We start from the raw sequence: 24,815 nt of genomic DNA, 5'->3' as shown, positions 1-24,815 counted from the left end.
GGAAATGGCAAACCACTCCAGTATCTCTGCCAAGAAAACCTCAAACGGTATCACCGAGAGTTGGATATGGCTAAAAGTGACTGAACAACAACAATAGAATAGCTTTTTAATAAGTGTCATATATGTTACCAAACTTTGCACTCATTGAGGGCATGGACTTTATTTGCTGTAAACTTTGCCTTGTTTCCAGTGTCTATTGAATGAAATCTAATTAACGGGCAACCTCTTTTTCCCTAGGAATGTTCAAATGGAGGCCGGATGACCCCATGTCAGAGCTCTTATGGAAAGAACTTCCTTCTTGCGAAGGAGATTTGATTAGATAACCTCAAATTTCTCTTCTAACTTTTCAGCTTAGAAACTCTTTAGTGCTTCTTAGAGGCTTATTTTCCCTGCCTTTATTTCGTGTAGAAAGAAAAAGTATTCTTCTAAGCAATGATCTTCCTAATTTTACCTTTGCATGGTCATACCTAGTTCCTTCAGCTCAGAGAAAATGTCTCAGAGTTGATGGTATTGAGTTTCATGGGCACTGGAACAACCGTTTCAGCCCAAGTTCTCTGGGAGTGTGTAGGAGCACACTACAACCGCAGAAATCATCTGATTGTCCTCTTTTCTCAGCTCTGACTTCCTGTACTTCTCGTTTTCTCCCAGGAAGAAATCCTCATTGATCAGTTTCTTCACTAATGAACCAGTAGAATCAAAGAAAGTAAAGGCTGACATGTTGAATGAATAGTGAGTGACATAATATAATAGTGACATTGAGATGCTTACATTTTAAATAAGGTTATTATTAGAAAGTGATTCTCTCCAGCCATGTCCGGGCCAATATAACAACTCCTTGTAGGATGTTATGTGCATTTTACTACAGGGAGGAGACAAAGAAAGGGAAGAGGTAGGCTTCCATATTGGAGCATCAGCAATGTTATATATCTAATTGTGTTACTTTCCCCCTCCCTCTTTCACGATGACTTGAGGTTGCTCACATATTAAAATATGAGAAAGTTATGGGGGGGATAAAACAACATAGAACAGTAAAAGTGGGAGGAATGTTAGACTTTGTGAGATGAAACGGTTGCTATAGCTAGTCACCGACTTTGTCTCTCAGTTTTCTTTGGCAGCTAAAACAGAAAGAAAAACAGAATTGATTTAATGATTTTAATTTTCTCTTACTTCAGTGTGTTGGATCTCATCAGCGTAGGTTAAGTTAGGGCACAGATATCCCTTCCAGTGATGCTCATTACAACCCATCCATTCTTTGTCATCCAGCATAACTCTGATGCATAACGTGCTAAATATTCTACCCAACGTGCTGCAGGTCTCTAAGTCTTTTCACATCACATGGAACTGTCAGTTACCCCTTACTTCTGACAGGACTGACTCACTTTCTCTTCTGCTCATCTCTCTCTAATGAGGACTTTGATACTGCCTCTTTTGTGCAGCGCTTAGTAAGTGATGTGTTGAAGCCCACTTGCGCCTTTCATTTGGGTCTCCATTGCTCTTTGGGAGACATACAACTTCAATGCTTTGGAGTCCATGGTATTATTTGACTCACAGCTGTAGAATATCACTGGAAGAATATTGTTGAGTAGATGGGCCACTGGTGTAAGCTTTGGGTATCCCTTCCCCTTTTTAAGGGATAGTGAGCTGGGAAGCTAGTGGTTTTTGATCCCCCCCAAAAAAACTCCTCGCAATATTTAAGTGCTCTTCTATATACTTTACCTGTACTATATAATTCTAGTCCGTTATCCCCTTTCTCAGAAGAGAATAGAGCTGCCCACCTCGGTGCCCTGTTCCCTGTTCCCTTTAAAGTAGGGATTGAAGTCTATCTCAGAGATGGGTGAGCAAAATCTCAGAGATATCCAGCAATGTCTCACACAAGTGACACTTAAACATCTTATATGGACATAAGCATCTTACATGGGCAGCACATGGAAGGAAGCATACACAGAGGAGAAAATTTGGGCCTAGAGAGAAGGGAATTGCCTACAGTCACATTAGAACACTAAGAACCAGAGCCAAGAATTCACCCCAGATACTCTGACCCTGAACCTAATACTTTTCTCTTCAACTCCCTCGTTTTCATTTTCATTACCTAGTTAGGCCCATTGGTCCTTTTTCCTTTTAGGCTTACCCAGCATCAGAAAGCCAAAGGCATTTTGAGTATGATGTGACGACCACTAGCTGAGAATGGAAAGACCCTAAAGTTTAGTTACTTTCATCAATTTTGCCTTCGACATTTTCTCATTTTAGGGATCTGAGGTTTTGATTCCTCTCCACTCTCCTGTATTTTCCCACCCTGAGCTTTATTGAATTCATTTTTATTTCACAGTTCCTCAGACTGGTCCTGTCTTTGGGATCCTTTCTCCCAGATTGCAGTTGTTAATTGGAGTTTTGAAATGCTATCCTCAGGCAGGGAAATCCACCTTAGGAAGCAAATGTTCAGAAAGTGGGTTCTAGTCTTATCTCCTGACTGTAAGTGAGTGAAATAATGTGTATGTGATTTTGACTTTATATATGGGAAGAAAGTGAATTACCTGATAACACAGTCAACTTTGGAATGCACCAATACCATTATTATTTTTTATTTGTGCGCTTTCTTTCTTCTAAGGAGCTTCTAAGGCACTTTTCAGGCTTTATTATCTCAGAAACTGGAAAGGGTAGGTTTTATTTCATTAAGCCTCGCAATGCTCTTTTGAGCAAAGGAGATATGAATGCCATTACCCTAATTTCACAGGTGTGGAATCAAGACAGGTTAAGAAACATTCCCTGAGGCAGAGCTGGAGTCAGGACTAGAACCCAGAAAAGGAAAAGGAGGGATGGGAGGAAAAGAGAAGAAGGCAGTTTTCATGCGAGTAGCAGGGTAAAGGGGGAAGAGTAGTCAGAAAGAGGCTGGTGAATATTGTGCTAAAAGGAATAATGAACTGGAGGAATTCCAGGAAGTGATACAGAGCAAAAGGAGCAGAACCAGGAGAACATTGTACACAGAGACTGATACACTGTGGCACAATTGAATGTAACGGACTTCTCCCAAAGCAATGCAATGAATGATCCAGGACAATTCTGAGGGATCTATGAGAGATGCTTTCCACATCCAGAGAAAGAACTGTGGAAGCAGAAACATAAAAGAAAAACAACTGCTTGATCACATGGGTCGATGGGGATATGACTGGGGATGGAGACTAAATGATCACCCTAGAGCAAATGTCAATAATATGGAAATGGCTCTTGATCAATTACACATATAAAACCTAGTGGAACTGCTTGTTGGCTATGAGAGGAGGTGGGAGGAGGGGAGGGAAAGAACATGATTCATGTAATCATGGAAAAATATTCTAAATTAATTAAACTTAAAAAAATTAAATTAAAACAATTTAAATAAAAGAAAGAGGTTGATGAAAACCAATAGAAGTTAGCAAGTCTGGTCTTGAGGCTCCCTTACCTAGCTCCAGCTAGGAAGACCACAGTTCAAATTTACCTACCATGTCTCCCTTTATCTGCTTCCTAATTCTCCAATTACTCCCTGATTGGGTTTCTGCACATATATTCCCTCTATTTTTCTTTACTTTTATAAAATCAGTATCTTTATCTCCATGTTTTACATTAATTTAAAATATATTAGAGATACTTGTCTTCTGAGGGGTGGAAGGGCTAGAGGGAGATGGATTCATTAAAACAACTTCTTCCTTAAATGAACCAAGGTGCCTCACAAAGATTCTCAGAGAGGATAGAAGGAAATCACATCTAATCCAAATTTGACTTCAACAATAGAAACAACCAAGGGATTCATTCACATTTTTCTAAAACCCAATGTCAGTTTAAAAAACTCGGCTTTCTTGCCAGGTTGGACGCTAAGATCTCACTTCTTTTTTTTTATTTTAATTTTTTAAATTTAGAATATTTTTCCATGGTTACATGATTCATGCTCTTCCCCCCTCCCCCCCCCCCGCCACTTTTTCCTCTCCCCTCCCGAAGCCGACAAGCAGTTCCACTGGGTTATACGTGTATCATTGTTCAAAACCTATTTCCATATTATTCATATTTACAGTAGTGCAATCCTTTAACATCAAAACCCTAATCATATCCCTATCAAACTACATGATTGGTCCTATGTTTTTCTTCTGCGTTTCTGCTCTCACGGTTAAGATCTCACTTCTTGAATCTCAACCTAATGCTCTATACAGAAATAAAATCACTTGAAGATCTCTGAAGTCATCATAATGTAAAACACATATTATTAGTGTTGCCGTGTTGTCTTTGTGACCATAGGGGAAGAGAGAGGCAGCTGGAGTGGCCTATGGCCAACGAGTCTAGACATCCTACATGGCATAGAAATGAATCCGAAAGGAGATAGCATTAAACAGTATACTCATACTTCTCTTTTCTAATTACTAATAACTGATGGATTCATTGCTGTCCAAAGATATGACCTTAAAGAAATTTCCTTAGCTCTTACATAGATCATTAGGCCAATCAATGAATTCATTAGTGTAGGTATTTTCACCACTGGTGTGGCACACAGTCCCCTCTGTTCCTGTTTTGTGCAATTCTCCAGGTCTTTTAGTAGATCTCGCACGTATGGAAATATGTCTTCAATGTATTTATACTGGATGTCCCCCCATGCCTGATGTGTCTAATCCTACCTTCCAAAGGAGACTTCTTGATTCTCCTGCCCCACCGTAACCTCGACCATTCCCCAGAACCTTCGACCTACTCTCCATAGAACGTGTTACTTGTTTGTAGATGGTCCTGTACATGTCGCCTGTCCCATTAGATCCCGTTTTCACCCTTTTTTGGACGCTCAGAACTTAGCAGAGTGCCTGGCACTTAACAGATACTTCTAGACCTGAGGAATCAATGCTTGGTGACTAACAGCACGGTTATGGGGCAAAAGTTCCAGAGCGAAGCGGCTCCGATAGCCCAGGGCATGGTTTCTGCAGGTCCAATTCAGAGTGTGCAGAGACAGTTTAGAGCAGCATGTCAGAAAGACTGCGAGAGTGAACAAAGAAGGCATACATTAATTGTGGAATCTCTAAACAAATTGTGGTCCATGAATGTAATGGAATCCACTGTGCTAAAAGAAAATGAAAACAATGAATACAAAGAATGAGAACTCTTATGTGAACTCTGCAGAGTGAAACAAGTAGAATAGGGAAGATAGGAATCATAGGCATTTAAGTGCCTGCTGTGTGCCGAGCACTTTACAAATATCTGATCTGCTCCTCAAAACAACCCTGGGAGGTAGATGTTATTATTATCCACATTTTACAGTTGAGGAAACTGAGGCTGCCAGAGGATAAGTGACTTGTCCAGGGTTCCCCAGCTAGTGAGTATCTGAGGTCTTCTTGATTCCAGATCCCCTACTCAGTCCACCATACCACCAGTTATCTCTGCATGCTGATGAAGTAATGAAATGCAGGGGGAAAACACATGTCTTAGTTATAGTAATCTTGATACAGAGTCCCAATATAAGATGTAGATTGTTTTTCTCTGAGCCATAAGCAGGTTATTCCCATCCCATCCCACCCCTACCACCTCCTAGTGCTATCTAAAGGGAATAATATATTTCCCTTCTTACCTGACAACTGTGAGCCAAATCACAGCAGCTCAGCCTTCTCTTTTCCCCCTAACCCCCACTCCATATCAAACAGAATTAAAAAAGAGGAAATAAATATACAAACATGAATCTCTAATGTGTGACTTCCTTTTAAGTATAGTAGAAATTCAACAATTAAGAAATTCATCACTCTCCTCCTTGGATTTCCCTCAGTTTTAATTTGTGCACTAAAAAAAAAAAACTTCACTGAACTTTTCTTTTTTCTTTTTATGACTATCACTAGTTTTCCCACCTACACGTTGAAAAAAAGAATGGAAAAAAACCCCTTGCAACAAATAAACATAGTCAAACAAAACAAATCCACACATTTGTCATGTCCCAAAATGTATGTTTTGTTCTTTACAAAGTCCTTTCAGTCACTTTTCGTCATCATTATTGGGCCCCTGGAATTGTGCTTAGTTATTTAAATGAAATTTCTCTTTCTTTCATTTCTTTCTGGTGTGTGTTAATGTCATGTAGAAATGCTGGTGATTTGGAAGTAGAGTGTGTTTTGTATCCTGTTATTTTAATTAAGGCTATTAATCACCTCTTTTACTGTCTGATGATTCTCTGGGGTTTTCTAAGTTAAACCATCATACTGTTTTTAAAAAGAAATAATTTGATCTCCACTTAACCTATCTTTATGCTTTTATTTTCTTTCATGTGTCGATTGAGTAAGGGAATATTTTTGACTTACTCAAAGTTATTACTGTAAAACTTCTAGTATTTTCCCATTTCAAAGAATGCCATCTTTTTGGTTTAAGATATATCCTTTTACTATATGAAAATGGATGTCCTCTACCCAGATTTTATAATGTGAATGCTATATTTTCTCAAATAATTGTCTCATCATAATTACTCATCATATTTTCAGATGACACAAAACTGGTAGGAAGTGCAAACATCAGATGCCAGAGCCAGGATTCACAAAGATTTTGGCAGAGTAAAGCACTGGGCTGAATCTAATAGAATAAAATTTTCATAGGGATAAATACAGTATCTTACACTTGGGTTAAAGAAGTCAGTTTTATAAGTAGAGAATGGGTGATATATGGTTAAACAATAGTTTGTTTGAATAAGATTTGGGGATTTTAATGAACCACAAACTGAGTCAGAGTCTGCATCTAAAAATGTGATAATTAAAAAAAATAAATGTCATCTTGGATCAAATATGTTAAAAAAATAGTTTCCAGAGATAAGGTGAACTCTGCCCAAATCAATTCACATCTGGAATATTGTGTTTAGTTTAGGGAACAACAGCTAAAGAAGGACATCATTAAACTGGAAAGCAGTTATGTCATATGAGAATAGATTGGAGAAACTGGAAATGTTTAGTCTAGAGAAGAAAAGACTCAAATAGATTATGGTAGCTGTCTTCAAGTATTCAAAGGCCTTTCATAGCCACGTAGGGGCCTAGGCTTGTTCTGTTTGGCCCAGAAAAGCACAACTGATAGAAGTTCAAAAGATAAAAACATATATCTCAACCCAATGGATATAGGAATCCACTGCCACCAACATAAATTGTTTCCCATCTTTGACAAAAGGAACAAGCTAGTATATAGTTCACTGAAACTAGTGCCAAGTCTTCCTCAACTCCTGCCTGCCTAAGAGCTCACCATGAATTTCACAGCTTTGACCCACAACTGTTGTCCAAACAACAAAGCAATTGATCCTCAGAACCTTCTTTCAATATGGGTACCAAAATGGTTCGCAGGTTCTATGATAGAGTTCTCCATTTGGGATTGACCACCGACATTTGGTTCATATAACTACATAAAGGCCAATTCCCTGTTTTCTTTGGGAACTTACACACACACACACACACACACACACTCTGCTAGTGCTTTCTTCTTTCATCTATTCTGTGTATACCTTATATGTACCTCATTGTTGACCTCAATGTTTCCTTGAGTAAATCCTTTCTTTTTCTTGAGTCTTAGTTTCTTCATATCTAAAGAGAGAACAAATAAAAACTACCAGACCTACTTATTAGGTTCATGGCAAGATTCAAATGAGAGAAAACATACGGAACCTTTTGCTAACCCTAAAGTATCAAATAAATAACTGCTAAATTTATTTTTCTAGCTAAAGATAAAACAAGGAAGAGGAGGAGTTGCATTTATCTGGCTCAGAAACCAAAAAAATCAGGACAGTATCTTCCTTTTTAGTTGGGACAAGATTCATAGGATTTGGCCCCAAATTAAATTGGGATATTTTTTAATTTTTTTTAATTTTTAAAAATTTTATTGAATTAGTGAATTTAGAATATTTTAAATTGGGAGTAAATTAAAAGGAATAAATTATCCTTTTTCTAAAACAATAACAGAATATAATAGATAATATTCATAATATATTAATGTTATTATGTATAACATGAGAGATAGTATAGAATATAATATATTAGCATATGATTAACATTTCATAATGGAATATATGAACATAGAAACTATGTACCAGCTGAGGCTTTGCAAAAAGGAACTTATAGTTGGACAGCTAGCCCAATCCATTGTCCGGGAGCCTATTATTTCATCCCTTGGGGTAATTCCTCAGTAAAAGGATATTGTTTCTCAGTTAGAGACAGGGGCCTTTCAGGGCCGTTTCTCATGTACTTGGGCTGGCCTTCAATCTATTGGGGTTTATGCCAAGTATTCCTCCTATTTTTTGAGTATGGCTTTTGGGAAAGATTCCTTTATAGATTATGGTCACATGGTTCTCATCTATTATTTAAAGTACTCCATAGCCCTATCTCACAATGGCAACCCATTTGCAATATCTAATTCTTCCCCAATCCCCACTTCCCACCTTGTATTGAGAGAACCGTGGGTAGGAATTCACCAGGATTTCTCCCCCAGCTATAAAGAAAACTACAGAGACTGTTTGAGTTGATTCATACCTTTTGTCTTTATTGAATTTTAAGAGCTTAGGGTAGAGGGATGGTCTTGGCATCCATTGAAACTAGAATGATGGGAATGTAGGATCCCTTGACTTGTTCAGTTGTTATTCCCTGAAGGGGGCAAGGTGAGCCTTCTAGTCATCCTGTAATGCCTGATCCTGGTGTTCAGAGGAGAACTGTAGAGGCAAGAGTTGGCATTCATCTCAATAGGAAATGGCAGAAAGTGGAAATAGATGAAATCTGGGGATAGTTATTGTACCATAAAGGAATTGGCACTGCTATGGGCTGATTCATACAGGTGTTTCTACTAGGGAGATATAAGATACTGCTCTCAGGGTATAGTGTCATTGGTTTGGGACTCGACCATTCTTTGGCGTGCTCTAGAAATTGAAAGATCATTCTGGCATGAGCCTCCTCAAAGATCATCACCCCAAATCCTTCCAAGCAATGAATCAATACAATGAAGGAAACCTTTTGCCCAGAGGTATCTAAGATTGTCTCCAAGGCATTGTTGTTTTTTAAGTAGATAACAAAGCCATAATAAGCCTACTGTGTGCAGTTGAATAGGGCCATCCTTGGTTCATCTTTCCGTTTTCTCACTAATCACTGGCTTCTGCTGTGGATCAAATGGCTCAAAGCACAAAGGAAATTGAGAGCCTGAGCTATCAGTGCATGTCATATTTGCCTTACAGTCCAGTTAATGTGGACCAGTGCTACCACACAAAGTTTCTGGGCCAGGATAATAATCAGCTCCATGCTGGATGATAGACTGCACAGGATGAATAAACCAGCAATAGAGAAAACAAAAAGAGTGGGAAACCAGTTCCACAGTGGCTGTGGTGAGACTCAGTCTCATGAATGGATTATCATCTAGAGAGTGTGGAGCAAGTACTGAATCATGTCTGTTAAAAATGAGACACTTTGTACAAGAATATTCAAAGCTGCGCTCTTTGTTGTGGCAAAAAATTGAAAAATGAGGGGCTGCCCTTCAATTGGGGAATGGTTGAATAAATTGTGGTATCTGTTGGTGATGGAATACTATTGTGCTCAAAGTAATAATAAAGTGGAGGAATTCCATGGAGACTGGAACAACCTCCAGGAAGTGATGCAGAGTGAGAGGAGCAGAGCCAGGAGAACATTGTACACAGAGACTGATACACTGTGATACAATCAAATGTAATGAACTTCTCCATTAGTGGCAATGCAGTGATCCTGAACAACCCTGAGAGATTTTTGAGGAAGAACACTGTCCACATTCAGAGGAAAAACTGTGGGAGTAGAGAAACAGAAGTAAAACAACTGCTTGAATACATGCATTGAGGGGGATATAGTTGGGGATGTAGATTCTAAATGATCACCGTAGTGCAAATAGTAATAATATGGAAATAGGTTCTGATCAAGGACACACTGTACCCAGTGGAATTGCATGTTGGCTATAGGAAGGGTGATGGGAGGGAAGGGAGGGAAAGAATATGATTCTTGTAACCAAGGAATAATGTTCTAAATTGACTTAATAAAAAAAAACTAAAAAAAGAAAAACCTGGCAAGATCTGTATGAACTGATGCAGAGTGAAGTGAGCAGACCAGGAGATCATTGTAGGAACAGCAATATTATAATGACAATCACTTGTGAAGGACTTAAGGACTCTAATCAAGACAATAATTCAAAACAGTTCCAAAGGACTCCTGATAAATAATGCTACCCACCTCCAGAAAGAATTAATGAATTCTTAATGTAAATTGAAGTATAATTTTGTCAATTTATTTTTATTGGGGTTTTTGATGGCATAGCTAATGTAAAAAATTGCATGATTCTACACGTATAATTAATATTATATTACTTGCCTTCTCATTGTGTAAGGGAAGGACTAGCAGTAGTGAAAGAATTTGTAACGGAAATTTTTTTTTAAAGAATGTTAAGAGTAAATTAATTAAAAACAAGGGAAAAATGAGATACTTGCCAGTACATGATGTGTAGATTCTATGGGACATTATCCCCTTGGCTGGTACAATAATAGCTCAGGCCTTATCCTCTAGATTCTCTGTGCCCAAATTTGGTCTTTAGCCCCCCCAAAAAATTCTGAGCTCAGTCTACCAGCCCATGCCCTTCATGTCCATAGTAAAGTGTTCCCTAACATAACATAAAAGTGTTTCCCAATAACCAGTGACACCACAAAAGTCATGAGTATGATAACATTTTATAGGTGGATGCCTACCCTAAGGGTTATCTTAACGTTTGAAAAACATTGAAAAACTTTCAGCCCCTCAGTGTTGATTATATGCATCTCTGTGCCAAATGCTACCTGAGTGACCTCAGTCAAGTGTCCTTTCTTCACTGGGCCTCAGTTTCTCTCTTTGTAAAATAAAGAGAGTTAATGATCTTTAAAGTTCTTTACAGCTCTGGAATCTGTGATTCTGTATTGAGAACTGAGTTCATTCATTTCATCCCTTCACTTCCACTTTATTCAAATTTCATCATTCTTGTCTCAGGCATCGCTATTTACCCAAACTCCAGTATTTATAAACTTGAGAATATTTGATTCTCTTCACAACTCGCATCCACCCAATTACAAAAACCTGTGTAATCTACCTTCACAACGCCTTGCCCATTCATCCCTTCCTTTCTATTCCTATTTTCATTATCCTAATAGTGAACAAATATGAAGATAAGAGAGCACTTATTGAGTTCCACATCGCCACACCCAGATGAACTGCTTCCCAGCACACTGAAAGAAGGGACAGGTGCAATTGCTGAGTCATTCTGGATAATATTACTGTCCCTGAGGCCCTCTTTCTAAGAGACATACATTGGAGCGTGGAAATATCTTGTTATGCAGAAGTGCCCTTTCTAATGTGATAATGTGGTGGTAGTTTAACTATACTTTTAGGCAGGGAGCGGAATGCATTTAATTTTCACTAAGAACCACTAGGGCCCATATCACTCACTCCAAAATAATTGTGTGAGATTGGATTCATGGTGATTTTGATTTATCCCAAGGCTTTGGTGATTACGTAAGGAGAGATGTGTTGAGGGGTAGACTGCCTTCTTGGTTTGGGGTTTTTGGTATCACTTGTGTTTAGCATAGCCTCTGATATAAGCAAGTCTTTAATTTTTTAATTCAGTTCATTTATTGCAACTAATGATATAATCTTAATAAGTAAGCTATAATGTGCTATATCAACGTAAGTTGTTTTTATAATCTCTACTCATCCTCACGGAGAAAATGAAACCTGTGCTTACAAATAACAAGTGGAAACTTGGGATGGATGGATAGATGTTTCTCTCTGTCTCTGTCTCCCCTTCTGTCTCTCTACATACAAAAGTACACTGAAAAAGCCTTTGTTTATACATCTGCAATACATATAAAAATTTCCTTATTCATTTCTGATTATCAAACCAATAGCAGGTAGTTCTCCATGTACAGAATCATAAGCCTTGTATAGAATTCTAAGGGGTAATTTGGTTGTGAATTATAAATCCTGGAGTGTATTCTTTTACTTATTTATCTCTCCTCAGTATGGTGAAATCATGTAGCTATTGAACTGATGTCAGATAAATTTTGTAATGAGGTTTCAAGATAATTAGGTAGATGAAATAATAAATTGATAGGAAAAGCTGTATCTTCTCATCTTCTCAAATGTCCCCCAATTCCTCTTATACCATAATACCAACACCAGTGATAATAATAGTGGATATTTCCATAGCTTTTTAAGGTTTTCAATATGATGGACATTCATTAAGTCAGCTTCCCGGCGACCTTGTGAAAGAGAGACTAATGTAAAACATGAGTACACTGTTCACTTCAACAAGGATTTATATGGCATCCACATATAGGGCTCTAGCAGCAAGACACAAAGATATGATGCAGACTGGGTTCTCAAAAAGCAAATGGGTGGTCCTGTGTGTGTACGTGTGCACAAGCATGTCTATAGACGGATTGTTGGGGGAGTTCATATACTTAGATATCCACTATACAAAGGAGAATGTGATAAGTGCATTAACTTATCAAATCATATGAGCAAAATCCCTTCCATTTTGGAATTCTAGTAACATTAGGAATAAGTAGCAAACAGAGCCAAGAAATATATTAAAAGAAACTGACACACAGCCAAATATTAAGCCATATTAAATGGCTGATTTCTTTTGAATTATGCATGCTGGCTATGTTTAGATCTACTCAAATGACTTTGGATAATTGGATTCCAATTCTTGTATACAACTTCTTTTCTCATGATATAATAAGAGGGAAAAAGTTTTGGTAGCCATATTTTATCTCTAAAATCTTGTTGGAATTCTCAGTAAAGTCTCATCAATATTTGATTTCAAAATTGATATTATTTTCAGTGCCCTTTGGAATCCTACTCAGAATACGAAAAATGTTACCTTTCTTTGTCCTTCCTAAATAAATCTGCACTGGGATCATTTGTTTTCATTCCATTGATTTTATGGAGCAGGGTTTGCACTTTTTTTTTCATTTCATACACATATATATATATATGTAAATGTATATATATATATATGTATATATATATACTGTGTTTTGGAGAAAGATATGATGATAGTAGGTAACTTGGGGTTTAGTTCTAGCAATGACTTACACAGGGGAAGTCAAGTCAAAGATATCAAGAGCTTCTATGACCCAAGAAAGAGTTAGATTGCTTGCAGAATGAGAATGAAGGATAACAACCAATGGATAGTCCAAGTCATCAACTAGTATTTGTTAAGTATTAATGAAACAAAAGCAAAAAACCAGAAGGCCTCCCATTTGTTGGTTGTATCCTCTATGAATGATTTTGGAAAAATATGACCAAAAGGTGCACAAAATGTGAAGGCGTGATGAAGGCCTTGCAGTGAGCTTTGGTGGCAAGAGTGAATGATATCAATGATGTCATGTAACCTGTTTAGAGATGGAGCTACGTAAAGTTATAGATCAGTTATATATTATTCTTTATGTTCAACATTATAATCAAGTCTAACTCAATGCTTGAGAAATGGGCTATTCTGCTTAAAGAGGCTTTCTGCTTAATTGAAATCAGCTCTTTGAGCATTGTAGCCCTTTCAGTTGTAGCCATTATTATTAAAATTCAAAGTTATGTGTAGGATCTGTGATTCCATCGCTGTAATGAGAACTCTCATAACTTAGCAGATCCCAGCCTACCTCTGACTTAGTAGTAAGTCTGAGAAAGTTGTCTGAAGCCCAGTGATGTTAACTGACTTGTCCAGGTTTATACAGCTATTAAGTATCACATCTACATCCAAACCCAGATTTTCTTCACTCCAAACCCAGCATTCTATCCACTATGCTATGATGCCTTTTGTTATTATTAGAAATCTTTCCAAAATGCATTGATAGGAAATCTGTGAAATGAATGAACTGAGTGTTCATATCTAAGTCCACCTCCCTTTTTTAACCTTAAGGTAGAAAATTTTGCATCAAACTAAATTAATCAACACTATCAAAGGAGGAGAAAGGAAAGAGATCCTCAAAGGAAAATCACACAGGAAAACTAATAGGTCAAAGATTTAGAGTTAGAATGTACCTGAGAGTTCATCTAGTCTAATTCCCTCTTTTTTATAGCTAACAATGATAACTCCAGATGGGTTAGACCCCTGATTAACTCCATCCTTTCTGCTAAGGGATGTGCTCTGTAGCCATGAATACCATAGACCCATGATGGTAAACCTATGGCATGTGTGCCAGAAAGGGCATGAAGTGCCCTCTCTGTGGGCACATCTGCAGTCACCCACAAGAATTCATTACTAGAAAGTCTGTTTCCCTTCCCCTCTCCATGCACCTGAGGACCTTCCTCACTTTCCCCTCCTCTCTGCCCAGCAGCCCAATGGAGCACCTCCTCCCTCCCCTGTCTGGGGTAAGGGGGAAGATTGGAGGGCGAGGTGGGGGTGGCAGATCTGGGTACTAGGTTTCATGGTGGGGGCAGGGCCCAGCACTCCATCTACAAAAGGTTCGCCATCACTGCCATAGATCTTTGTCTAAGTCTGTGGGAAGCTCCAACATTCTTTTTACTGTACTCCACTCTTCAAGAAAATATCTCAGTCAGACATGGCCAATAATAATAATTCTGTTCACTTAGTCACAAATGTTGTCAATTCAAAGTAAACTTAGGGAAGGAGTCTTGGGTTTAGTCAAGGAACATAATAAGGCCAATCAGAAACTCATCAGCCTTCAGTATATTCCACTCATGGACTCATTCTAATTTTCATAAGATATATTCCTCACAAGGATTGATATGAAACTTAATGTTATGAACTTATTCCAGACCCCAGAATGCAAAGCATAAATTACTGGGGAAAGGACTCTATTAAAAAAAATTAGGACCCTATTTAACATGAACTTCTTGGAGAACTGGGAAGCAGTTTGGTAGAAATTCGGTTTATCCCAGCATATTTTAACATTTATCACAATATATCTTAAATGGATGCAGCACTGGTATGTAAAATGCAGTAGAAAGGAAAGAGGAAGGTAACTGATGCAATGGAGAATTCTTAACCAAGGACTGGACCCAGGTGATTGGTGGGAGGGGAGAAAAGGTCTGTGACGTTAATTCCATCAGAGTAGATCAACTCTTAGTGAGAGAAATCCCGGCATCAGTGCAGCAACTGTCCAGCAATTAAAAATGGTTGGTTAGAACCCTCAGGGAATTCTAAATTCACACAGCCAATATGTTTTAGAGGTGGGACTTGAACCTATCCCTTGCTAATTCTAAAGCCAACCAACCCCCTTTCTACTACACAGGGACAACTCTAGGGTTAATCATTAAAACCAAAATATGCAATATAATATACAAAAAAAAACCAAACAAACTATACAATACTTTTTTGGATAAACAAAATCAATGCAGAGAGTGAAGAAAAAACTGTTGAGTGGGAAAGAATCTTTGCCTTAAACACAGATCTGATTTCCAAAATATAAAAGGAATCAACACATATCTAAGACTATGAACCATAGCCCCAGGAGATAAGTGATTAAAGGATATGACTAGCTTTCAGAATAAACATTTTAAAGAAAGAAAAAAAGAATTGTAAACCATCAGTGATCATATGAAATCATGTCCTAAATGACCAACAATCAGAAGATCAACTCCAATAAAAACTACTCTGTAATTTTACCTTAAACCACACAACTTGGCAAAGATGATAAAACGTGGAAACAAGTGATGCTTTGTAGTATTTTTGTATGTGGTGGTGGTGGTATGGTTAACTCGCTACTGTTCTGTGGGGCATCTGAAGGGAAGAACTGGGTTTTATTTCATCTTGATCTTCCCAAGCTCCTAAGCAGAGTAGGCACTTTATCAATATTGCTGAGAGTTGGTCTTACTGTGAAGGTACTGGCCATGGCCATGCATGATGTTAGAGTGAGTGTGTCTTTGCACTGCAATCAGATACTTCTGCTTGAATTCAAATGTAGCAGAACCAACAGAAATCATTTTCTTGAATGGTTCTGGAGGACCCTTTGCCAGACCAGAACAAGTTGATTCTCATTATTAAGTTAAAGGTATTGGCCTCCAGTGCCAATCGAAATTGCGGGTCTAAGTAATGCATTGGGATGGGAATTTCTGTTTCACAAGTTCAAAGGCCTACAGAATCATTAGTGATCATGGGAAGATGTAGTCACTAACTAAGGAACCCAAGTGATAAAGTATGAGAATGAAGTGACAACCCTGGCAAATCTTAAGAAATGGTGGAGTTTTTAGGGGAAAGAAGGGGCCTTCTGGTCCAAAGCTGCTCTAACCTCATTCTGGGCCATCTGAATAATGAATTAATAAAAGAAGGAAGGGAAGAATGTATGAAGGAGAAAGAAAGGAAGGGGAAAAGGAAAGGAAAGAAGGAAACAAGTGCTTACTGTGTTCAAAGCACTTTACTCAATACTGGGAATACAAATAGTAAGACAGTTGCTGCTCTGAAGGAGATCACATTCTTAATGGGGAGGTAATACCTTGATAAATCAGATAGAAAGGCCGGTTGGTCCTTAGGATGCAGTAGCAAAGCAGATACGAATGCCTCTTTTTTAAATGTCATTTCCACTGACAAATTATATCATACTTTCTAAGGTTGGACAGCGACAGTGACAGTGTCAACGACAAAGACTTTTAGGGGCTAGACCTTGCTTTTCTGACTCTTCATTAGCTCTGGCTTAGAGTCCATGGAGAAGCTGTTTGCTAAGCTGTATCTCCACAGGGGGTCCTTCCCAGAATGCTGTAAGCATAGCTAATCCAAAAGTTCAGGGCCCTGGGCTTCCTCCATCAGTGTCTGAAGGGAGATGGTATTCAAAGTAGAGGTGATCTGACTTGCCAGGCACATGATGCCTCCTATCTACCACTTTAGTTGTCATGCTACTTCAGCTAGGCTGGCTTGCCTGTCCTGTGGGTGGCAATGGTTAGTTCTCTAAAGAAGGAGTAGCCCCCCCACCCCACCCCCCAGATAATGGCTATGAGGGCTGAGCTAGAGGTAGGATCTGTGACCTGGCAAGCTCTGCCATTCCCAAGGTTCCTGAGTTTCATTTAGTTGTTTTCATGCTCTCTCCCCCATTACACTGTGAGATGCTTAAAAGCAGGGACTGGCATTTGCCTTTCTTTCTATCCCCAGTTCTCACAATGCCTGGAATATAATAGGCACGTAATAATTGTTTGTTGGTTGTCTAATGGTGGCTGTTTTTGGTGGTGGTGGTGGTGGTACATCTCATTTCTACCACGATTTCTCTCCTCAGTGTTGTGAAAGGAATGTTGATCCGTGTTTACATGTTTATTTGAAAGTGCTTTTAACACTTTCATGTGGAAAAAAAACCCTATTTTATTTGGATCCATAGGGAAGAATCAAGAACAACGAATGGAAGTTGCAAACAGATAAATTAGGTTAAATGTCAGGACAATTAGAGCCGTCTCAAAGTGTAATGGAAGATCTTGAAGGGGAAAGAGTTCCTCTTCATTGGAGGTGTTCAGGAAGTGGCTGAATGACTGCTAATCATGAATATTTGAAAGCAGATTCTTTTCCCAGATTTGGGATTGTTCAGAAACCTCTGAGGTCTCTGTCACCCCTATGACCTGTGGAATTCTACAATTGTGGAGATGCTCGGAAAAGAGAGTCACAGTGACACTGATTGGTACCTGTGAATTGGTCCAGCCATTCAGGCAATCTATTTGGAATTCTCTCAGAAAAGTCATCAAATAGTTTAAAGCCTTTGTGCTCATCACTGGCCAAATCAGTATAAATGTTTATAACTGGAAGGGATCATAGCCACCATCTAGTCCAACTCCTTTATTATACAGGGGGATATTGGGGCAAGGAAGGGGATAAGTTTCCAAAAGTCACCCAGCTGTGCGTCTGACCCTGGGCAAATCACTTAACCCCAACTTCCTAGCCCTTAGACTCTTCTATATACTGATTCCAAGACAGGAGGTGAAGAAAATAAATAAACTCAAATTAAAATAAATATAATAAAATAAAAGAATAATGTATTATTTCAAAATAAAATAATTAAAATAATAATGTATTATTTCAAAATAAAATAAATATAATAAAATGAAATAAGGTATTGTTTCAAAATAAAATAAATATAATAAAATGAAATAATGTATTGTTTCAAAATAAAATATAAAAGTAAAACAATGTATTATTTCAAAATAAAATAAAATAATAATGCATTATTTCAAAATAAAATAAATAGAAGTCATGTAGGGAACCAGTGAGAGGCCAAATCCTGCTCCCTTTCTGCTGTGCCAGCCCAAGGAAGTTAAACAACTCTCTGGTGACGATGGAGCCAATAAGCAGCCCTTTTCCCGTAAAAGTCACCGAAAATCAAGTGGCTGTACAGGGGGTTAGATAGTATAGCTATGTGAAGGTATTATTGGGAAGTAAGATTCAGAGAAACATGGGGGAATCAGTAGGAATTGGTGGGAATAAAAGAAACAGAACCAAGATAGATACCATAGGATCATGTCAATGAGAAGGGTTCTGAGGGCAAACCAAACTCCATAATAATTTTAAAAACAAAAAGAGCTTGGGACTGATTCAGCAGTATACTGCCACTTGCCCCGCCCCCCCAATATATAGCATCATATCTACTGTTTATGCGTAACTAAAGGAAGGTTCCATGGGCAGCGGGAAGGGGGTGACAAAAGTGAGAGGGGGCGTATTTCTAGACCTGTCTATGACCAAAAAGCAAAAGTCTGAGAGAAGAGTTATTATTCTTTTTAAAAAATTGGAATTCCTGAGTTCTGAGTTGATCTGAGTCCAGTGGAGCGTCCAGAAGGGAGTCTAGCTTCCGCTTGCCCCCCCACCATCCCTTTAAGATGGACGCGCCCAAGGTTACTTTTAGCCCAGGCAACAGAAAAGTGTGCCACTAGCAACGATGGCCTCTAAGCAGGAGGCCGCTCTCGTTGAATTGGTAGAGCAACTACAGGCACAGCTCCTCTGGCTCCCGCAACCGAAAAAGGTATTGAAATATATAAAAAGACTTAATGATTTACCAATAACAGCGGATGTTCTGGTAGAGACCGGGGTTGGCCTTATTGTGAACGGTTTACGTGGATATGAAGAAGTGGGTGCTATGGCCAGGGGTCTAGTGGAGCGCTGGAAAAACCTAGCCCCTATCGATGGAGATTCTGACACAGACCTGGACTTGGTTCTCAAAGAACTGGATTCCGAAAGGAGTCGATCCCGGAAGCGACCCTATGATTTCTGTAGCACAGACCGTAACTTCCAACAGACCTGCAGAACTTCAGCCAGCCAGCCACAGAATCCAGACCCTAAAGGTAAAAAACAACCAAAGCCTCGGGAGCTAGAGAAAAGCTTCAGAGTATTATCTGATAGTGAGAGGGGGGAACAGAGAAAAGAATTTAAATCGGTTTTTCCATTGGACTGTCCAGGCGGTGGCCGAGTTCAGTCACAGCCTTCCACCAGCCTTCAACAGCCCAACGCCAGCTGTTCGAGCCTGTGGGAAGAGAAAGATCCGAAATTTGGTCAAGGCCTAGGTCTCCACATTCAAGACAAAGTGAAGGCCATTCAAGAGAATCTCGTAGGCGAACCATGCCACATTAGAACGGGGTCCCTTAATAAGCCTTGGGGACACGAATTATATCAGAAAGAAAAATACCAGCTGGACTTAGAGGGGCAAAAGAAGAAATTTGCTTTGAGCAGAGAAACATTACTTAATATTGATGGCAGAGGGGTGTACCAGAGGCCACCCTCGGGAACTGACACAAGGGAGAAACAGATCGGGGCTACCACTGGGAGAGAGAAGGACAAAGAGGGCTGTAGTGTCAAAAAGGATTTTCCTCCAGTGGGATTGGCTTTTGTAAAACATGTTACAAAAGCCAAGATCCAGGACCCTCTAGAATCCAAAGTGGAAAAAACCCAACTGAGTAAGGAGTCCTTGGATATAGAGAAATGGATGAAAGATAAGGGAGTGTCTAGCAACTTACAGCCCCAGGAGAGGAAATACATAGCTCCAAATGCCCACAAAAGCCCAGCAAGCTGCCTTCTCAGGTGTGGGGAGGCAGAAGTCTACAATAAAGACAGACAGCCCACCTCAACTTTTGGGTTTAATCTCAACTGTGCCTGGCAGCCACAGAGGAAAAAGAATATAAACATTCCAACTGTAGCTCATGGAGACAAAGGTCACATTAAAGAGAACTGTGCCAGAACTGATAGTAAAAGCCCCTATTCAGTTCAAAAGCTGCCTAATATGAATGATGGCAAACCAGAGCAACAACAATCTGGAGCTATGTTGACCAAACGGAAAAATATCTCCATCCATGTGCCATCACACTTAGGAGATATCCCCTTGTCTGCAGAACAAGCAAGTCGTCAGTTTTCATCACTCGGAACAGCGCTCCCCATGAAATTGAAGAAGAAAACAGCATCCTACCATGAGGACGAGGGACTCGGATTTATAGGCCGGAGGAGGAATTCCAAGATGCAAGTTTATTCAGGACCTAAATGTGTTTACCAACCGAAATTAATATCGCTGCACCAGCAATGTATCAAGGTCCTCAATAACAATTTAGATTCCATCTTTGATATTGGTAGTGTACCTTATACTGTGCTGGAACCGGTCCTGGAGAAATGTACACCTAAACAACTGCAGAGAATTGAGGAATATAATCACTTTTTAATTGGGGAGACCAACCAGTTGTGGAAAATTCATTGTAATCGAGATTTCAGATGGGAACAACCAAGAGAATTTGAGTCCTGGAGGGAGCTATACCTTCGACTCCAGGAAGCTCGAGAGCAGCGGCTGCTGTTCTTGACCGAGAATATTCGATCATCTCATGCCAATAAACCCAAAGGCCGTCAGACAATGATGGCCTTTGTTAATTCTGAGGCGAAACCGCCTCGGGATATTAGAAAGAGGCAGGAAAAATTTGGCACTGGCAGAATAACTACTCCTGAAATGACCAGGCCTGCCTTATACACCCCAACCACCCACTATGGTCACAGTGCTGTCCAGCCACATGCTGGCCCAAACACTGGCGGTTTTCAATCAGCATCAGCCAGTAGCATTACTTCTTGTGATTCCAGAAGAACCCCTGCAAAAAAAGTTGCCCCAATGATGGCCAAAACCATCAAGGCTTTCAAAAATAGATTCTCCCGCTGAAAAGCCTTTCTATAAAATAGGAATAGAGGCAAAGTGAGGTATTCTTTATTCTGGCAGAGAAGGACTTCTATGAAATCAATAAAACAACCTAGAATCCTTTGCTTCGTGCCTTACGTTGTTAAGAGTTTGTCTTGAACCGCCTGTGGATTACCAGTATTGTTTTTTAGGTTGAATCCCTGTTAACTAGCTATATCTAACCCCTGCCTCCTTAACTGAGGAATATTTTAGCCATTTTGGGAAATAGATGACAGTTGGGCTTCCAGAGGATTTTAATTTCAATTCATCCTTTGTTGACTGACCTCTTTGTAATCTAGAAAACAGTTTTAACTAAGAAATATTGCCCTGGTTTATAAAATATCACCCTCCCCCAAAAACATAGAGTTGAGAGAAGATTATATTTCTTTATTAAACTGGCAAATCAGAGAAAATCTATAGATAGCCTAGATTTTAACACGTCATTTGATAGTCTGTAGTGCTAGCCACATGGACGAGATGGAATATTATGAGCTAGAAGGGAGTAAATTTAGGTAGGTTAAAAACAGGTGGATTTACTGGGTCCAAAAAGAAGTCATGAATATTTTGACTTTTCTCAAGTGTTCCAGAGATCTCGGCTTGGCCCTGTGCTTCTTAATATTTTGATCATCAAGCCAAAGGTTACCTCTCTATCCAACTTTCCTGTGATCTAGGAAGGCCAGGTAACACATCCAATGGCAGAATCAGGATCTAAAGCGATCCTGACAGGTTAGAACCCTGGCATGGACCTAATAAGATGAAATTTAATGGGAAGAAATAATAATTTTAAAGGTATAAAATGATATTTAAGAATTCATCTTGAATCATATATTCATAAAAATAATACATATTTATTATGAATATTCACAACTCCAAAAGGTCATGTAATCTTGGGCTGTAGTAAGAGAAGACCAGTGTCTAGGACTAGAGAGATGTTAATTCCACTGTCCACTGCCCTTGTCATACCATATCTGGATTATTGTGGTGCCACAATGTAAAGACACTGAGAAATTGGAGAATTTCCAGAGGAAGCCAAAAAATAGGGCTGGGACTGGAGTGGAAACATCTATGACTTCTATAGAGGTAGTGGGTTGCCCCTTACTAGATATCCTCTAGCAGAGGTTGGATAACCACTTCTACAGAAGGAATTCTTGTGAAGCTTTGGGTTGGAAAAAAATGGCCCCTGAGGTCCTTTCTGTTCTGATGTTTCTGTGATTCTGTGACCCTAATAAATTAAAAGCTTAGAATATGATATGCCAAAAAGCAAAGAAAATTGGTTTGCTACTCAAAATGGTAAGTCTTATAAAGCCAAAAATATGGCCATTAGTGTAAAAGATGGATTTTCAGCAGGAGGCAGGGATTTGCACTATTCTGTTGAAAAAACAGAAAAAGAAATTACTTGTCCAAGGCCAAATCAGTTTCAAAAGCATGAGTTTCACCCCTCTTTTTAAAAACCTTACTTCTGTCCTGGAATTAATACGTGTATTGGTTCCAAGGCAGAAGAATGGTAAGGGCTAGGCAATGGGGGTTAAGTAACTTGCCCAGGATCACACAGCTAGGAAGTGTCTGAGGCCAGATTTGAACCTAAGATCTCCTATCTCTAGGCTTGGCTCGCAAAACACTGAGCCATCCAGCTGCCCCCTCTTTCCTCTTTTTGACCAATCCATGTGCCTTCTACTATGCCATGCTGATGATCTATCCCAGTGATGATGACTCCCCCCCCCCGAGTTTGTTATTAGAAAGGCAGAGGGACTCAGGCGGAACTGCACCCTACCCCCTCTTCATTGTGCCTGATGACATTTTTTGCATCCCCTGCCCTTCAGCCCAGCAGCCCACTGGGAGTGCACAGTCTGTAAGGTGGGTGACTCACAGGTGGCAGAGCTGGAGGGGAGCAGAGTGCTTGGGCCACTCCACTTCCCCTCTCTACGCTCACTGAGGACATTCCTCACTTTACCCACCCCTCTGTCCAGCAGCCCAATGGGAGCACTTTCTCCCTCCTCTGTGATGGGGTAAGGAGTGGGGCAGGGTGTTCCTTGCACTAAGTAGGGAGAGCAGGCCATGGCACACAGTCCCTAAAAGTTTTGCCGTTGCTGCTCTATCATAAGTCTCTGAAGTAGAAAATAGTTGTCCAAGTACTTTTTTGTTTTAGCTCAAAGAAGTCTCTCACTTTCCCTGATCATGCTCATATTAGGATCAAATAACAAAAAAAATTCTCAATCTCTTTGGTATCTTTGAAAGAAAAAAAGGATGGTTCTTCAGAATCTCCTCTGTAACTCACACATTTCTTTTCTATTTACATAAAGAGAATCAGACACTTGAATTTATTAAAGATTCTTTTGGAAATATAAAGCCCATTTTACAGAGTCATTAAAATGACGACTTAGATCTCTACCTTTTTTCTTCAACTGTTTGGATTTTTGCTTTTGCCGTATGAAGCACACCATTATTAAGCCTAAATATCTCCATATGTAAACTCATCCTTGAGAGGAGGTGGAATTTTTGGAGACGCTACCAACAATGGATTTAGAAACCTTTTTGAGCAGGTACCTTTTCAATTATTGAGTATTGTGTGATTTTAATATAAATTGTACCCTCTTTCCTTTTAAAAAGGAAAGTTTCGAAAATCTATTTTGGTCTCGTCTCCACCCTTTGATTGGGCATGCATACATAGTATGGGAGGATGGTCCAGAAGATGCTTGCGTCTGGTCCAACATGACTCCTGGCATCCAGAAGACTGGCCTCTGACCCAGACTGAGGTCAAGTCAGTCCAATCCTGGAGACCCAGAATGAATGATGTCACCGGGGTTATAAATTAAGGCTCAAGGATTCCAATCCACTGAGCCACCTAGCTGCCCCCTGTTTGATATTTTAATCACTGAGTAGGATAAATTCATAAATAGTACTCTTATCAAGCCTGCAGATGATCTAAAAATAGGAGATATAGCTAATAGACTAAATTATGGTTAAGCTCTAAAGCTATCTCAACAGGATAGAACATTGGGTTTAATCTAATATGACTGAAATTCAGCGGAGACAAATGTTTGATTGTTTGGTTCAAGAAAGCAATTTCCCAAGTATAAAATGGAGGGGGAAGACAGTTATCCAGCAGTTCACCTAAGTAAGATCTGGGCATTTTAATGGACCAAAACAGTTCTCTATGCGAGAATAGAGCAATTTGGTAAGCACTGCAAATACGTTTTCTGGTTAGGCCATATGTTCTCCTTTGTTTAATGATCAATCGCCATTTTTTCATATCTCTCTTCAGAAGGGCTTTTCTGAATATGTTCCAGGGAATTCTGATGATCTCTCAATTGATAGGGCAGACCGCCAGGTAGGGAATACCATTTCTGATGGGTAACACCCCACTTCCTGAATAGATTTTGAGGGGGGGTTGCAAAAAATCTTCAAGGATCTTGTTGTCCAGCTTCAGTTCAAATCCATCAACCAATGTGGCTGTTGGCTCTATCTTTGACATTACAAGCTACTTCTTCCTAGATACTTTTTTATTCCTTCACTTCTATGCCACTGCATGCTCTGCTCTCAGTATCCCTCTTAGCTCTTTGGCCATTCTTTCTCTTTTGTAGTTTTTCAACTTTTTCTTGCTCCTTAAATGGGAATGGCCCCTGTTTTGTCCTTCTCCTCTTCAGTCACTCATTAAGGTGGCCATCTCATCCATTTCTGTGACTTCAGTTATGCCTTCTATGCC

At 39.4% G+C, this 24,815-nt stretch overlaps 1 protein-coding gene across 1 annotated transcript; it reads left to right on the top strand.

Annotated features, from left to right (window-relative positions):
* The first annotated feature begins 18,850 nt into the window (after window positions 1-18,850).
* LOC100032315 (elongin-A-like) lies at window positions 18,851-21,191 on the top strand. The gene has a single exon (XM_056809803.1). It carries the CDS (start codon window positions 18,851-18,853, stop codon window positions 21,095-21,097), a length of 2,247 nt encoding a protein of 748 aa, XP_056665781.1. The 3' UTR covers window positions 21,098-21,191.
* The last annotated feature ends 3,624 nt before the right edge of the window (window positions 21,192-24,815 follow it).

Source organism: Monodelphis domestica, chromosome X (genome assembly GCF_027887165.1).
Source record: "Monodelphis domestica isolate mMonDom1 chromosome X, mMonDom1.pri, whole genome shotgun sequence".
Lineage (NCBI taxonomy): Eukaryota > Metazoa > Chordata > Mammalia > Didelphimorphia > Didelphidae > Monodelphis > Monodelphis domestica.
This window is presented reverse-complemented; position numbering and strand designations above follow the sequence as displayed.

Excerpts from the sequence above, each read along its gene's own strand:
- LOC100032315 (XM_056809803.1), top strand. The coding sequence starts at position 18,851 with ATGGCCTCTAAGCAGGAGGCCGCTCTCGTTGAATTGGTAGAGCAACTA.